General features: G+C 47.5%; 1 protein-coding gene across 5 annotated transcripts in view; it reads left to right on the plus strand.

The window, feature by feature from the left end:
- The window catches only part of ZC3H3 (zinc finger CCCH-type containing 3), a 181,431-nt gene that overhangs the window by 3,880 nt on the left and 160,641 nt on the right, over window positions 1-16,910 (plus strand). For all 5 annotated transcript variants that reach the window (XR_015700085.1, XM_087738096.1, XM_087737893.1 and 2 more), the window contains exon 3: window positions 1,526-1,722. Coding sequence is in view for 4 of the 5 variants with exons in the window: in XM_087738096.1 (XP_087594222.1) it covers window positions 1,526-1,722 (197 nt within the window). In the remaining variant the exon portion in view is untranslated. The remainder of the gene's footprint in view (window positions 1-1,525; window positions 1,723-16,910) is intronic.

The following is a 16,910-nucleotide window of genomic DNA, read 5'->3' on the forward strand; positions in this document are numbered from 1 at the left end:
TCTGTGTAACTCTGACTTGAACCTTTCAAACAGAGCTGGGTTTTCTTCTCATCTCCCATCCCTGTTCTCCGAAGACTTTGCCACAGCACTTAGGAGACTCCTCCCTGACCTGAATAACAGACTGATATTGAAAGGGAAGGAAATAGCTGTCTTCCTTTATTGATTTATTTTCTAATTCCCGTAACTTTGTTACATTGGGGGCTGGGGAAAGGAGGAGAAGTGGCTTAAATCGCTGTATCGTGTATGGTCTGTCCCTGTAAAGCATTGTGGGATGGAGCAGGGATGGGAGGTGAGCTGTGCATGCTGGGAAGAAGTGCTGTCCATGATGCTCTGCTGGTACTTTCCTCCCTTGGGTGCCATCCTTTTGTGCTACCCACCAGTAACCCAAAGGGTCCTCTCTGAAGGCTCTTGCTCTTTCTTCTCCTTGTTGAGTCGGTGACAGATCTGTGGCCGTCGTAGCTACCCTGGGAGAGCGCACTGTGCCGGATCAGCAGATAATCCTGGGGTCTTGTGGAGCAAGTTCTCCCTCCGGCCGTGTCTGATAGGAACAGAGTGCAATGGGAAGGTTGTAAATGAAGCTTGGCGGAAGGAAAAGGTGGGTGGGCCGAGTTATCTGCAAAAGGGCTTTGCACCGGGCTGGGAGCCGAGGGGAAACAGATAAGAGATTGGGACCAAACTTTCTCTGAAAGCTTGTGTGTCGTGGAAGTGTTGCGAGGGCTTCGTTAAGTTGTGCTCCTGGTGGGAAAGCTGTTTTGTGCCACTTTTCTTGGCAGGGCTGGATGCGAGCCCAGCCTGTGCTGCAGGGAAGGGATAAGAGGGATGGGGTGAGGGTTGGTGGCACATCTGTGTGACCTCTACTCTACCACTGAACTTGGAGATATCCTCAGCGTAGTGCACGCGTGGTTTGGCTCCTTTGTCACTGCAGTAACTCCAAGCCTGAGCTCTTGAAAATTGAGGACTGTGGCTTAAGTAATTATTCTACGTCATGCAGTGAGCTGGTAACACGGCGCCGACTGAGGATCTGGTGCCTCAGTTCCTGGTTCTGTTTCCCAGATCCTCCACTCAGCACTTCACCACACATTTCCATCCTTGCCTTGCCCTCCTGGTTTGCTGGGAGACATGTCTGTGAGTGGATTGTGCTAGGAAGATCCAGCAAGGATCTTGCTCCAGCAAGGTGCTTGGAGAAACTGGGATTGTATTGGATTTTTGGCAGTCAGGGAGATGAGACCCCCCTCATCTCGCTAAAGGACAGCATCCTCTCCCCTGCATCTGTTGAGCAGAAAGCAGAAGGGAATGAGTTGAGTTCGGCTCTCAAATGCCTCATTCTCCATCAGTACTTTGCCAGAAATTCATCACGCTTGCCTATTTACTTGCAATTTTCTCTTTGGTGCTTCTTCTCACCCTTGGGTAGGGGAGCAATGTGGAGTTTGGTGACCCAGCTTCTCTTCTCAGCTCTGGGCAAGGGGACCAAGTGCGTTTTGGTCATGTCTACCCTCTTCTAACCGTGTGGCGTTCCCCTTCGCAGTTCTCCGACAGATAAGAAGAACAGCTCCTCGCCCACCACACCTCTGAAAAGCCACTTCCATCTCAGGAAGAAAAACTCCTCACGGGGGAAACCTTCGGCGACGCCGAAACGCTCCTCGCCCAAGGGCCTGGTGCAGATCACCAAGCACAGGCTCTGCAGGCTGCCGGCCACCAGGATGCAGGTCTCCACCAAGGAAGGTAGGAACAGCCGTCCCAAGGGATGACTGATGGTGCTCACTGACCGTGTGCCGGTGAAGCGGTTCCAAGGGAGGCTTTTGGATTTGGAAATGGGTTACCAGGTCCTCCAGGAGGTGGATCTGCTGTTGTTGGTCCCAGAGCAAACATTGAGGAGCAGAAGTTTGGCTGGAGTAAGACTTCTGCCTTACCCCAGAGCTGTCTTGTGCTTTGACACCTCCAGACAAGGCCATTTTAAAGCTGCTTCTTGCTTTTAACGTGGTTTTGCTGGACTTACAGGCATCAAATAGGAAGGTGCTTCAGGAAGGAAGAGGATGGCAGAGGCAGTAATGCATCTGTAAGACTAATCTCTCTTTTTGGCACTGGGCAAAAGCTTGTGCATGTCATGAAATACTCCTCTAGCAATTACAGACCTACCTAATGCACCTGTATCGCAGTGCGATGTCTGCAGGCGTCTAGGTTTTGTATGTAATTTGCTTAAAATTGCAATTGTTAGAGGAATACCGGGTTCATCGTGTTTGTGAACAGGTAGTTTGCGTCTGTGTCCTGCTGCCTTGGGTTGGCAGTGGTCAGAGCAGAAATCAGCGGCTTGGAGAGCTGCACCTACGCACGCGTGAAACGTTTTCGTGATGTTTCTGGCTCGAAGTCTGGTTCTGCTATTCCGTGGTGATGTTATCGTGGACAAGTGGCTTCACCCCTCTGAGATTCAGTTTTCTCAAACGTATATGAAGCGCGTTTTCCTTATGTGCCTGCGCTGTGCTTGTTCACGTACGGCAGGGTGGCCGGTGACACGGTGGTAGGCATCGCTTGAGTGGGGAGGGCTGTTCAGACCACAGCTGTCTCCAAAAGTAAAGCTGTTGAGCCTCTGTTTTCAGGAAGACGCTTCTGTGGTTTCCTGTTCTACGCTTCAACTACCGAGTTTACACGTGATTGTTGTTATTTCGTGTTCAGCTCTGCGTTGAGATGTTGCTGTGTTTTGACGGATGAAGAGATGAGAATGGGGGCTTGCGGTTCAGGAGAGGGAAAAGCTTTTTGTGGGAGGAGAAGAAAAATATTTTTCATTTGTGTGTTTGAAGAGGGGTTTGGAGGGATGAGGGGGATGGTGGGAGGACAATTTTGGATCTGGCGCTTCAGGAGGTGGGCAGTGACTCACGGGAGAGGCAGGGGCAGGGAGAATAAGATGTGTATTTGTGCGGTTGCATCGATGGTCCAGCATTCACGCAGTTGCCTGACTTTGGGGCTGAGTCTTGCTCTATTTAAGGATGTCAGCAAACCCTTTCGTGTCTGAAGAGGCATGAAAGCTTCACCTCCAGACGCTCTGTGTTGGAAGTTTTCATGCAGTGCATGAAGGCAGCACGTACGGTTGGAGGTCTCGGTTGTCTTTGCGCTGTGGTTGCTCTTCTGGGATCTCTGAAACGAGATGTGGTGGATACAGCACGTGGCCAGATCCAGCTGTGATGATGATGTGGGGGCCACGAGGCTTTTCCTCCTTGGGTGACGGTGATGTGTGGGGTGGGGAATGCAGCACTTCATCCTCTCAAGAAAAATCCGCTGCCTATTCTGGGGTGAATTTAGGACTCAGATCTCACAAACTGCTTGATGGGGACCTTTCTCCAGTGTGGCATGCCCAGTACAAGTTATTGAATAAATCTGTGCTGTAGAGCTCCTTTTTAAAGAACTTAACGTGCTTGCTGAGAACCTGATATGAGCAGCTCCGCTGTGGCTCTGGAGACGCAGAGCAATTTGGGGTTGCAACAGCATTTTACGTACGAGGAAATTGAGACACTGCTAGTTTCAGGAATATAAGCTGTTTGGGTGATCCAGGAGCAGACCTGAGGTTATACCAGATCCTTGTTCTCCATGTAGCTCCGTATTTACACCTGGGTTTGCTCCGAGCAGAGGCCTTGCTGTAGTTTGCTCAGCTGCGCACGGCGTCGAGGAGATCACAGCACTGAAGCTGCTGCCTTGGGAAGGCTCCTAGCACCCATCGAAGCTCGCTTGACTTGGCAAACATCTCTTCTTTTTAGAAGCTGTCCGTAAAGCTTGTGCCCAACCAAAGTGAAGCTTCACATAGGTTAAGAATATACAAAATGGATCAAAATCTTCTGCCCCCCCTGGGAGCCTGACTGGCAGCTGCCAAAAGCCTGTGTCTTTTGGGAACGTATTCTGAATCCTAGTTTCTTGATTGAAGGTAATGTTCTCATGCTGAAAAGATTTTTGATCTTAAACTGCGTAGGGCTGAAAATATGTAGATAGAGCAGAAATATGGTTGTGCTCCTGGCTTTGATCAAAGTAGGAGTTGGCAAATAAAAAAGTTTAGAGAAAGTAGGAAAAAAAAATGAATAAGGGAAATAGCTCTGGAAGTGACTTTGGGAGAGCACGTAGTTCATTCCCCTGTCCAAAAGTGGATCAGCTTATCAAACCATTCCTGATGGATGCTAGCCAAACCTAGCGCAGACAAAACCCGGGGTTTATAAGAGTTGAGTTGTCTGTGTTGAAGTGACTTACGTTATTTTCCAGCTTGGATCTGCGCACCTCACAGTCTTAGCTCAGAGACGTGGAAACGAGTATCTGCTTTCCTAAAACCTGGCGACCATGCCTTGTGGCTCTTTTTCTTTGCAAACCGCAGTACCTGCTGTACAAATGTGTCTTGATTTGGTTCTTAAAATGACTACGAGCAAAAGAAAATGTCCTGCCTGCCTTTTCCTGCGTGCACGCACACGTGAGACTGCTCTTCCTCACTTCATAAATGCCACAAATGCTTCTTTTCTCCGTGCCTCGCTGTGCTAGTGGGAGCACGGACACTGATGCCTTAGATGGTGAATTAAAAATGCTTCCCCACCGTAATTATGAAATGGCTTCTAAATGTCTTTCTTGCTTTCTGCAGTGGAGAGGAATTATACTCCGGTAGATGAGCCGTTATTTGGACTGGAAAATGGACTGGCAAGTGGCAGTGGGATCCGTTCACTTGAAGCTCTGGAAGGACTCCTTAGGCTGCCTTTCTCTTCCCCAGGGAGGAGGGTACAAGGTTGTTTCTGCTGTGTTCGCTGCTGCTTTCTCCAGCCTCTCTGCAGAGCTGAATTAAATACATCTTTCCGCTAGGAGGACTTTGTGCAGTTGACATCTCTTGCTGGGTGTATTTTCTGTTGACGTGGTGACTGTGAGAACTTGGCCGTGTCCCCTTTTCCTGGAGAGGTTCTCTAAGATGCGACGCAACGATGTAAGTTCGCAAGTTCTTGTCGTCTTTTCTCTACCGCGCTTACAGGCTTTCCCCTCGCTGCTGGGGCATCAAGTGCTAAATGCTGCTATCACACGGGTAGATGGTTGCTGGTAATCTAATCTCTGTTGTACCATCGTCTCGGGGGATCCCAAAGGACTTGATTTGCTCCTTCCCGTGCCGTTGGCAGCTCTGTGAGGCAGCTGCTGAGCGATGCCTGGCTGCTTTGCTTCTCCAGTCAGCAGAGAAATTCAGCGAGAGTCTTGACTGCTTTGGAATTGCAAAATGAATTTTGGCAGGGTTGGTGCTGCTTGTGGGGCATCTGGTTAAGGCTGAGGACTAGCAAGGTGCCTGCCCCACGCATTCCTGCTTTTACCTTCCTCTTGGCAGCAGCAGCCTTGCATGTAGCATGGAGGTCGAGCAAATAAGTCCAGCAGATGCTCACCTTCATAATTAGCCCGTGGATTTGGTTCCTTTGATTAGAATTGAGTTTATAGGTTTGAATCCCTTATACCTTAAGGTTTTTCTTTTTTTTGAGAGGGTTCAATCCCAGGCAGTGCATTTACAGCTTAATGTGTTGAACTGTTCTCATGTTCTGGGTTTCTACAGCTGTTGAATTATTGCTGGACTTTTCCTACATGTGCTAGGACTTTTTTTTTTCTTTTTCTTTTTTTTTTTTTTTTTTTTTCCCCCCAGGGAGACATGTATGGTCTAGTACAAAGAGATTGTTAGATGCTGGATGGGCAGGGACATTTTTAAGGCAGCATCCCGAAGTCCGATGAGAGAGCCTCGCCACTGATAGGGCTTGGAACAGCTCAGACATCGCTCACGTTGCCCCTAAATGTATAATTATGTATACAGTGGTAGGTGTCGACTGCTTTCACAGCAGTCCTATAGTGAGCTGGGAGTAAGTAAAGGCTTGTGGGTTCAATTCCTGGCTTTCAGGTTATCTGAGAGGTTTTGGGAGGGTTGTTTTGTCATTGTTATTTCTCTCTGCTTGTGCGAAGTGAGGATATTAATCAGGTGGTGGAGGTTTAAGGCTTGCCATTTCTCGCAAGACAACTGCGAGGGACGTAGGTGGGGTACAGAGGAGCTACTGGGAGCCTCTGGGAGCAGAGCAGGGCACGAACGGAGCCGCGAGACCGATGTTAAAGTCTCTGGCTTGATGCCGAAGCAACACCCATTGCATCTCTTGCTGGGAGCAGACCAGTGACAGTCCTGGGCCAGCCGAGTGGCTTACCTCGATCAGCTTGTCATCCTGAGTCTGGACACGCACAGCCCAGCTAACAAACCGATTAAAAAGCCGGATGGTTCACGCTGGGCTCGTGATCCCACCGGGTGGATGTGGTAGCGCTGGAGCCCGGATCCGATGGGCGTTGATGCCTGTGCGGTGAGTGAGCATCCAGCATTCCCAGGGAGTTGCGAGATCCCACGCTGGACACAAACAGCATGTGTGTCAGGGCTGAGGACGGAAGGACGGCTGGGGAGGAGCATGCCCTACTTCATGTACCGCAGCGTGGGTGCAAAAAGCTGGGTCAGCCCCTTCCTTCCCCGCTGATGCGGTCGGCGTTGCGACGCAGTTTTGCTGTTTTCTTGTTTGCCCTGTTAAACAGGCTTTTGGGATACGTGGCAGGAGCCCTGCGGTACGTGCCGAAGGCATCGGTCCTGCCTTTCCCAAGTGTGTAACACAAAGGCCTGTCCATCTCCTGGTTCTCCAGTTCTCTTTTCGGACCCAAATGGACCTGAAACTTGGTGTCAAATTGGTGTTTCCTGATGGTCTGTGTTTGGAGGCGCTTGCCTCTGTGGGAATCGCCGTGTTTTCATTTAAGGATCAGCGATCGTACTGGAGAGGAAATGGAAAGTGGCAGACTGGTAGCGGTTCTCAGGATTATTTAGGCTGTTCTCATGATGAGTGTTATACCTGCAGCTGTTATCAGTTAACTCCAAAATACTCATTGATTAAGTTGGAACATTTAATAACCACTCAGAAATTGAGGGATGTCCCGAACTGAAGTTGCTCTGATGGGACGGTAGAGCGGCGAAGCATTTCTAACGCGGTTAGCGGGCTCTTCATCCGCCTGTTTAACGCAGGGCTTGCGCTGGGGCAGAACGCGTGCGCAGGAGGAGCTCGAGTGCTTGACCAAAGCAAAGAGGAACAGAAAGTGTTCTGTTGCTCAGCGGAGCCAAATCAATGTTGATAAAACAGCCTTTAGACGCTGGACTTCTTGACCACTTAGTACTTAATATTAATGTGCCATTAATATTAGAGTTCCTTTTTTTTTTTTTTTTTATTCTTTCTTCCCATTTAACTTCTTAGGCTCTTTTTGGAGGGAAGGAGAACTTGGAGATAATTGCTTTGCTGGGAGTCGTGACTCCACTCAGGTAACACGTCCCTGCTTCGGGCACGGTCGCGAGCCTGACGAAGCCGCTGGCCTTCCCCTTGTTTGAGCGGGCTTCGCGACTTCTGCACGGGGTCTGCTCCGTCCGGCACCCGCAACCTGCGTATTTCAGGCTTCTGTCTGAATGCCAGGCTTCCGATATACATTTGTGTATAGAAGTGGCACATACAGGCTGTCTCGCTTGCCTCTGGTGTAGACAAGACAGTTTGGATCTGAATCAGGTACGAGAAGGATAAAAGGCAGCGGTTGCTTCTCTCTTTATCCAGGGAAAAGCTGGAGGACCAACAAGGATCATCAGGATGCTGAATATGGTCCTCGGGCCACGGGTGTCACTGTGTTGCGTAGAAATAACACAGCCTGTTTCAATGCAAGCTGAAGTTAACTATGCGATTTCTATTTTATTTTTCTTCAAACACGTATATTTACTTTTTTCAAATGACTTACCGTAATTGGAAGTGCTCTTACAGCCTGAACTTTTAATTCCTCTGTTAACTGTGTGGGAGTCGCGCCGGGGAGGTTGCTGGGCTCTGCCCTCATACTGCAATCCCTTTTTGGATGCAAGAAGCCGGGGGAGGCTAGCTGGTAATGAAGATGTGGGTGGAATTTCCACGGATGGCAATTCCCCCAACCATCTTTTTTTTTTTTTCCTTGGCATCTGAACCAAAGGATTTGATTTGGAGAATAAATACTGGGCTCCTGCTCTGTCATTTCCCGAGTAACTTCCCTGCCAATAACGGTATGTTGTAATTATGTTGTCTAAATGGCAAATGTCTGTCCTGAATTGGCTTTTTGTTGCTTATTTGTTACAGAAAATGGCCAATATAATCAAATTGCGTGCGTACGTTGGGACAACTCCGCTTTCTGCAGCGCTTTTTGGCCCTGTGCTGCCCGATTAGCTTGGGCAGCCTTTATCCGCTTTTTCCAAACTAGAGATGGGGTTATTCCCGAAAGTACAGGGGCGTGATCTTTTTATCACCAGTTTTAAGGGAAAATACCAACTTTTAAGGGAGGTTTGACTGATCCAGATGCGATGGCAGAGGGATGTGCCTGTTCCTCCTGTACTAGGAGTCCTGTCCCAGCAGTGCGGATGAGGGAATCTCCCCGCTTTCCCGACAGCCTTTTACTCCCAGCTCTAGCTGGTCGCTTAGTTAAAGTCTTGCAGGATGAGGCCCTTTCTCAACTCTTGTTTTTGATGAAAGACAGGTGAGTGCTTGCAGTTGTGAACCTGTAATCACCCCTGCAAAAAAAAAAAAAACCAAAAAAATCAATGCTCTTGCCCTCCTTGGCTGCCACAGCTCTTGTGCAACGCCGCTGCGCTGGTAAGCGTTCACCCTGCTCGGGCATTCGGCATGACAGCGCTGTCGTTTCTTATTCCCCTGGCTTTTTCTCTAGGAGAAACTAGAAGTAAGTGCTTAAAATGATTTATTTTTTTTTTTTAAATTTCTTCTAATGTCAAAGATGTGACAGCTCTATGGATGGGGAGCAGCACCGTGGCTGTTCGTCGCGTGTCCGGCACGGGAGCGGCGGCTGTACGGTGCGTTGGGACAAGCAGGAGAATTGGGGATTTTGGGGAGTCTCTCGTGCCGCCCTTCCTTGCCCGCAGCCCTGCAGAGGGCACTCGTGCCCCTCGCATCTCCCCGGTCCACCTTTTTCTGGTTATTGATGGCCTAATTTCGTCTTTATGTGAAAGAAAGCAGATATCAAGTAATTTGCAGCAATAACCTACTAATGCTGGGCCAGTATCAAAACTCCCATGTTCATTTCAAGTGGCAGATAAAACACTAATATATAATTATCCTTGCAAATTGGATTGTTTTAAATAACCAAAAGGCTATGGCCAGGAGAAAACTATCCCATTTCCCTTGAGTTACTATTGCAGTGTAATTGCTGCGTTCAATCAATTTCCTTGGCATTAGAAATTCCATCACAATCAACATTAAGCTTTATTCATTGTGATGGCTAAGAGCCGGGCCATTTCTCCTCTTTTCCTTAACTGGCAAAATTAATCAGGGAAAAGATTTTAAACATTTACCCGTGCGAAAGAGGTCAGCTCTGCCACTATATTGCTCAGCAGATAAGGGGGCTAATAAAAAGAAAATTGAATTACTAATGATCGCCAGGAACAGAGTATATAAAACCTGGCAATCGCCCGGTTCAGGAAAAAGGAGAATCAATTTTCTTCGGACAAGGTGCGCTCATTTTTTATTTTGGCGCATATTATCAGCAATTTAATTTGAAAGCGCATAAACAGGAGGAAACAGTTAGAAAATAATGAGCCTGAAGGTGTAAAATGCTGCAGGATATATGCTGTACACAATTTATTTGGCACAACAGATAATCACTTTAATTGAATTCAAAAGTGCATTGTTCAGCAGCAGTGCGGGCTGCCCGCCTCGGCCCGCGGGGATTACAGAATATTACAAAGATGCCGGCAAGAGGCTCCTCGGTGTCTTTTCCCCTCTGTAATGTCCCCTTCCAGGCAGGACTTCTCCGCCGTGTGCCCGGGATTGCTTAGGCACAGTCACAGCTGGCTGAAAGCAGGAGATGGAGAAAGTGAGAGGCAGATTTCTCTAGGGACCCTTGTATCGCTATGTATATTTGTTTCTTAAATAATTTGGTATTTGGGTTTGATGGTTCAGCGCAAGATCATCACGTAAGCGTGCAGCGTTAGAAACTGGTCATGTCTTCTGCTTCACGTGAACTTATTTCGCTGAGTCCCAGCCAAACCTACCGAGTTAAAAGCCTAGCTACCTCCTCTGGCTTGTAGTGATCTCCTGGTCTGCTTATTAAACTGGTTTTTAAGTGGTAGCTTTTGGATTATGCCTGGGTGGCGGGAGAGATGCTTTTGCCGCTGCCGGTCAGCGCGATTGCCATGCGAGGAGCTGTGCTGCGAGGGTTCATCCTTTAATTTCTTTTGTTCTTTGGGTTTGGAGAGCGGAGCGGACTCGTGTCTGGGCGCGAATAACACCGTCATTCGGCACTTTGCCTGTCCAGAGCACTTTGCAGGCATTAACTAATGAAACGGTGGTTTGGTAAGGTGGCACAGGAGGGGTTGTGTTACCATCTCCGCCGTACGCGTGCCTTGGCAAGGGAAGCCAAATAGATGGGGAACAGCAGCAACGACCAGTCTGTGGCCTATCCTTTGCTGCATCTGCTACGTGCACAGCTAGGAGACTAGTTTTTGTGTTTTCCCCCTTTAAAACATTCCTTTCCTGCTTATCTTTGCCTTTCTCCTGCTCCAGACTGAGATAAGGCAGCGCTTCGTGTCACCGGCTTCCTGCACGTCCTCTGTTGCCGCCACCAGCGCTGAAGCTGGCTTCTGCGAACGTGAACAGAAGGAAATCCTGTTTGTATTTCCTTTTTTCCAGAGAGAAATTCCATCAGGATTTGTAAGACCCACTTCACCCTGCCACCTGCAGAAGAGTTTCTACAACTCTCTTAATTTCAGGCAGAGCGATGGTCACCTTCCAAAAAATTCCCTAAACCCTCCTTTCCCATTCTGCTCGCCCAGTAACGCGAGCCGTGCGGCACGAGGGTGTTGGGACGAGCAAGGGGCGCTTGCTCGGAAAAAGGCTGGCGGCAGAAGTGGAAGGAGCTGGTTTGCATTACTCGTGCCCAGGCGAGTGCAGAAAGTAAACGGGGCGTAAATGGTGAGGAGTAAGTTATGGCTGGCATCTGAATGCTCAGCTGCTGTTAATTTTATTGACACTGGGTGTTTGTATCCCTCTGGCAGCTTTGAAAATCTCAGCAATGGATTTTATACCCCCTTCTATTTTTTTTTTTTTTTTTTCTTACAAAGTGAAGACCAATCAGTAAATATTTCTAATGGGGAAATTCCTGTTGGGGCACTGTGTTTTTTGTTTTTTTTTTTAATTAAGTTGCATTCCTTGCTTCCTATTTTTTTTTTTTCTTTTTAGTAAATTGCACAAGGTGCTGCTGCTGTTTGTAAGGTGACATCTCAGATCACGTTACGTGGGAGTTAAGCTGGTGCGACATCTCTGTTACGTCTTATTAGAAGGAGTCGGAGGCGGCGATCCCTGCCCTCGAAGGAAGCCCTTGTATCATGCTCGGCACTGCTCAGGACCCCTTGGAGTTCGTCGCGTCTTTTCTTTGCTCCATCATTAGTCTCGTCTTTCAGAGCGGGTCCTTTCTAGCTCATCCGAACCCTTTGCAGGTTCGCCGCTCGAGGCCAGCAGGGCTAATGTCGTTACGCTGTCATACGTAGGTTTGACCTTGCCCGTAAATCATTACGTTGTCAAGTCTCTCTTCTCGCTTTTGCTGGCTTGTCCTTGGGAGCCAGGGGTGGAGTGTGGCTGGCGAAGGGGCTGCTCGCTCCTTCGCGGTAAGTGGGAAAAGTTCACGTACTTGGCTTTTTGCCGGCACCAGTTAACGTCAGCGTTCGTAAGTAACGGTTTTGGGTTTCTGGCTTTACTTGGCATTTACAGGTGACTTGTCCCAAGCTGCAAGAGGAGCTGCGGGCAGGCAACAGCAGGGATTCTGTTTTCAGAGCCCTCTTTTAAAAATAACAGGCTGCTTTGAGCGAGGGAAGTCTGCCTTGCTAAACGAGGAGGTGTCACCATGTAGACAACCTTTTCCCCAGCGCTCAGCTCGAGCGTTCCAGCGTTTGGATTTGGGGTCAGGTAAAACAGCGACTGCAGTCGGGGGAACATCCAGGCTGAAATGCCTCAGAGACGTGATTTGAAGGTGATAGTCTGCCTCTAGATAAAGCTGGGTGCACGGTGCTCCTGGCGTGGCTGAGACCTGTGGATAGACCTCTGCCAGGGGTAAAGGTGTGGAGCAAGTGATGAAGGTCTGGGGAGCAGCAGGCGACGGCGTATAAAACCACTCTGCTCTTCACGTAGAGTTGCTTTAAATTATTCTTAGTTTCTGTGTCCACTCTTTCTCCCTTTTCCTGCAGAATTCAAACGGCGTGCTCAATTTAATGTTGAAAATCACCTCTCAGTACCCGTCTCCCTTATTTCAGAGACTCTCCCGTACCTGTGTGCAGTGCCAGCTACCATTTGATTGTGAAATTCTGTTAGTAGCAAGCAGCTCTTTGGGGAATAGTATATTTATACGGTAATAGGAAAAATATTTGGCTTTGAGGATGCATGACATCCTTTCATTGGCTATGACCCTTGATATTTTCAAGTCCGTGGGGGGCTTTTCTAAGAATTCAAACCTTTCAGGGACGGCGCGGTGCAGAACAAAAATAGAAGGGGGGGGGGGGAAAGAGAGGGGAAAAAAAAATAGAAAACAGAGCAGTAGGTCTTAGCAGAGCGGTGTGCGCTTCTCGCTCGTCCTCCTGGGGCTTGCGTCACGCCGCTTCTTGACGAGCGCCTGTAATCCTTTACTCCGAGTAGCACTCGGATCAGGGTGGCACAGTGTAATTTTGGTCATCGGTGCTTTCTCGTTGAATGCTGGACGTCTCTCCTTGCTGTTATTTTTACGGTGAAGCTAGTATTCATCGCTGGAAGGGCAGGGAGTTGATAAAAAGAGCCTATGTTTATAGCTTGTGCTACTAAAGAGTGGAGGTTGGACGCTGTCGTGCTGACTTTACGAATGCGTAGTGTGTGATTTCTCTGCTGTTTGGGATCTTTTTTTGTTCGGAGGGGTTGAAAGCTGCAAACCTGGCTTGTAATTCTGAGCTGGGTTAGGCCCTCGCTTCTCCCTAGCGAGCGTGAACGGGTTTGTCTTCGTGGGGACGCTCCGGCTGCGTACTGAAGCTTTTTAAAACAGTTTTCAACCTGTCTGGCCCTCCCTGCTCCTCTGAATTGTGCTGAATTTCAGTGCTGCTGCCTCTTATCCCCTTGGTTGTCTTTCCTTGGGCTCTTAAAGTAAAAATAAGGAAAATAAAAGCGGGCATTTAGGGCACTTAAAAGAAATATGAATGCCTCCGTAACCTGAAGCTTGACAGTGAGTCTCTGGTTTTCTTTTTTCGTTTCCTCCTTTTGCTGTTTTCTTTCACCTAATACCCAAACCGACTGAAGGTATCCCCGGCACAGTCGCAGTTGAAATTACCGATGTTTCCCGTGCTGTAAACTGATGATCGGAGCATCCTCCGCGGCGCTGTCAGGACTCCCCAAATCCCGCCCCAGCAGATGGTCGACTCTCTGTAAAACCTGGGTAGGTTTTTCTGTTCTGCTTTCTGCTTCCCGTTCTTCTCCAAATCCCCATTTACAAGTCTTTTTTTTTTTTTTTTTTTTTTTTTTTAAAATTTTCTTTTGCGAACACTTCCCATTTGATTTTCCTAGTAACAACTCACAAGCTCCGTACGGCGATTCCTCTCTATTGCTGCTGGGCTGAGTTAGAAGCCGTTCATTCGAGGACTTGCCTGTTCACTTTGCGTGCTCTACAAAGTGATTTAAATGAGTAATACCCCTCAGAATACGTAACAGATGCATAAGTGCACCTGGGGTAGGTGCTTTGCGGACTTGACAACATCTCACGAGTCCTACAAAACTGTGCTGTTGCAGCAGCTTTTGCGGTTTCAAGTTTCTGCTGTAGTCTAAGGGATGGGGAAACACGTTTACTTCAGTTGTCAACGGGAATTTTGCTATTGCCCCCGGGAAATTTAAGTTCGAGGAACGTTTCATCCGCCCTTGTGCCTCTGTATAATCCACACGTGTGCGGTTTTCGACAGACTTCTATTTTGGATCGTGCTCGGGGTTGTTTTGGATAGTATCAAGGAAGGGTGTTGAGTGGGTGTACCGGCACGGCTGGTGAACTGTGGGTCCAGATCTGTTCTTAAAACTGATCCTACGTGTTATTAGCCCTTAAGCCTGCCCTTGGGGGCTCTCCGGTGGAAAAGGGCATGAGCATACTTGGAGCCTTAGCGTGGGCTATTAACTCCCGCGTCGGTCGCGATGGCGACGTGTGTGCTGTTGCTGACTTCACCAGCAAATGTCCTGGGACATCTTGTCCTTGGGTGGGACAGAGAGTGCCTGGGAAGCGTCTGCCTGTGGGTGGGATGTGCCACACAACTTCTTCGGTTTTCCTTGAAGAACCTTCCCAAAACAGGTCTTGTGAAGCCCTTCAACAAACAAACCGGTGTGTATTGGCACCCCATTTGTAGCCTGGGTAAAAATCAAAGAGTTCTCTTGAAAAAAAACACCCCAAAATCAATAACTGCTGAGCTTATTGAAAAGTGCAACGGTGCTGTGTAACGAACGGCTTCTGGTTGTAGGAGAGAAGCGGCCACGTTTTTATGGAGAAGTAAGGGAAGGTCCAGCTCAGGAACCGTGTTGAGGAGGTCCAACGTGGTGCCAGATGTCTCGGGGCAGCCTGCCTTCGCTGGAGGGGCTGTAGAGCTCCATGTGCCGTAGGATGCTCTGGTGCATCTCCTGGTAGCCTCAACTCTGAGCTTTTTGGGGTGACAAGGACACGCTTGAGTCAAAGGGCTCGGACAGAATAGCTTCAAATACCGCTTTTTGAGGGAGGAAAAAAAAAAAAAAAAAGAGATGAACTCTCTTCTTCTGAAGAAGCTATTTGAAGAAGAGACCAACCTCTCGCCCAAATGGTGTTTTTTCTTGGCTGGGTCATGGCGATCGGGTTGATTGGTGAGCTTAATCTAGCCATGATGACTTTGAAATGGTTTCCTCGCAAGGTGGTTGTTTGCTTGCTTATTAGGAAAGCAAGGTGCTCGGTGTGGAGGTATCCGTTATCAACGAGAAAAATCAAAAGGGGATTTGATAGGGTGAAACAAGTTCATCAGAGATACCACTCTGTGTGTATATATATATATATATATATGTGTGTGTATGTGTTTTTAAAATAAGATTTACTCTACTATCTCAGCATTAAGTGGGGCATTTTACAGTGCTCCCCTTCTGTGAGCTTCCGCGATCCATCATTTCCCTGCTAGCGTGCTGTAGCGGCTGTTAGATTTTACTACACCAAACACTGTAAAAGGGCATTAGAGCAGTTAAATCTGGAGTCTTGCTTTCATAAGGAAAAAGAAAATGCTGAATTAGGCAATGGAAAAGGCAACCACAGCGATACTTTAATCTTGCATAAATTATCAGAAGAGTCAGAGGCTAGCAATTTTATGTATTGTTATAGCTCTGCTAATTAATTATTCCAGAATAATCGATGTTTAGAAGAACCAAAGTTTGGTCCTTTTCTGTCTTAATGGACTACGGTATTTACTTTCAATATGGCAGCTGTATTTTTTTTTTTTTTCTGATGTGGCAATGCTTTAATTTTACCCCGTGGGGTTAATGCACTAGCTTTTCTAAATATGTACAGTCTAAATGATAACCAAACAGGGAAACGTTACTCCGCAAATTGTCAGTGGGTCTAACTCGCAGTGTTGGCTTTGGAGCGAGGCATTCCTGACGTCCAGGGAAAGTTGAGTCTCCACCATGAATATTTGAAGGATGAGGTGCTCTAAAGAAGCAGAGGAATTATTTAAGAGGCTATAAAATGGTCTATAAATTGAGATGAAATGGTCAACACGCTGGGAAGATCTGTGCAACTGGAGCGAGTAAGTTGATAATTTTTTTTTTTTTAAAGTAGATGGTGAAATTCTGGCCCCGTTGAAATTGTCTGGGCTTAAACTTTTACCCTCATGCTTCATGGCATATACATTTTAAACCCTAACGTTTGCTCTGGCTCATATACTGGGGCTAGAGTAGCGGTGTGTCACAGGTTTGTCTCTATCTCTATGTATATAGATAGATATAGATATGTATAGATATATAGGGAAGCGAGCAGGGGAATTTGGTAAACTGGGTTATATTAACATTGCTATGCTACCATTCTGTTAATCTGACAGAATTCACGACATTTATTCAATTTCTGAGTTAGGGATCAAGCTAAAGACAAATTCCACTTATGGAAAGTTGAAGTATAAACCTTCCAGAAGTGGAACAGCGGGGCTTGTTGTCACGTAAATAATTTTGTGACAGTCGGATTGTTTTCTTAATGTCATGCTTTGTAAAGGGTAAGTAGAAAATCATAAGACAAGAAGAGGTCTCTGCCAGCTCATAAAAAAAAAAAAGTTTTGCCATTTTAGCGTGCTTTCTTCGTGCGCTTAAAAAAATCTCGGTGCTTTGGCACGGCATGCTTCGTTCAGGAGGGACCCCCTTGCAGAAGGATGGTGCTGACTGTCTTGGAGCACTTCCCTGCCTCATCCTCGTATCAGAAAGAGGAGGGAGACAGCTGAGGGATGCCTGGAAAAGAAAAGTGCAGATTAGAGAGGATGATCAGGACTGTTATAGTTGAGATGTAATTAAATATTTAGTATTTAAATCATGTCTGATGTTTGCCTAGGAATAATTAAGTCAGGACACTTGCTTTGGGAAGATAGATTGAAAAAAGTAAGTACTTTGCTGTGCGTTGCAATGTAGGGAGCAGTTGAGCCTGTGGCTCGTCCTGGTCCTAGTTTCTAGACTTGGCAAGTTATTATCAACTTTGTGCTTCGTTTTGAATATTCTGTTCGATAGAAAGAGATTACCTTCCTCTGAACGGTGGAATCGCACAGAGCTGCACATCAACGTCTTCATCTCTTTCTGGAGAGTTTGAATTCTTTGTTTGCAAAGGACTTCGGATCCCAATAAACTCAGTGCCTTGAA

This window comes from Nipponia nippon, unplaced genomic scaffold (genome assembly GCF_047370975.1).
Source record: "Nipponia nippon isolate SJK-2023a ecotype South Korea unplaced genomic scaffold, ASM4737097v1 scaffold_1, whole genome shotgun sequence".
Lineage (NCBI taxonomy): Eukaryota > Metazoa > Chordata > Aves > Pelecaniformes > Threskiornithidae > Nipponia > Nipponia nippon.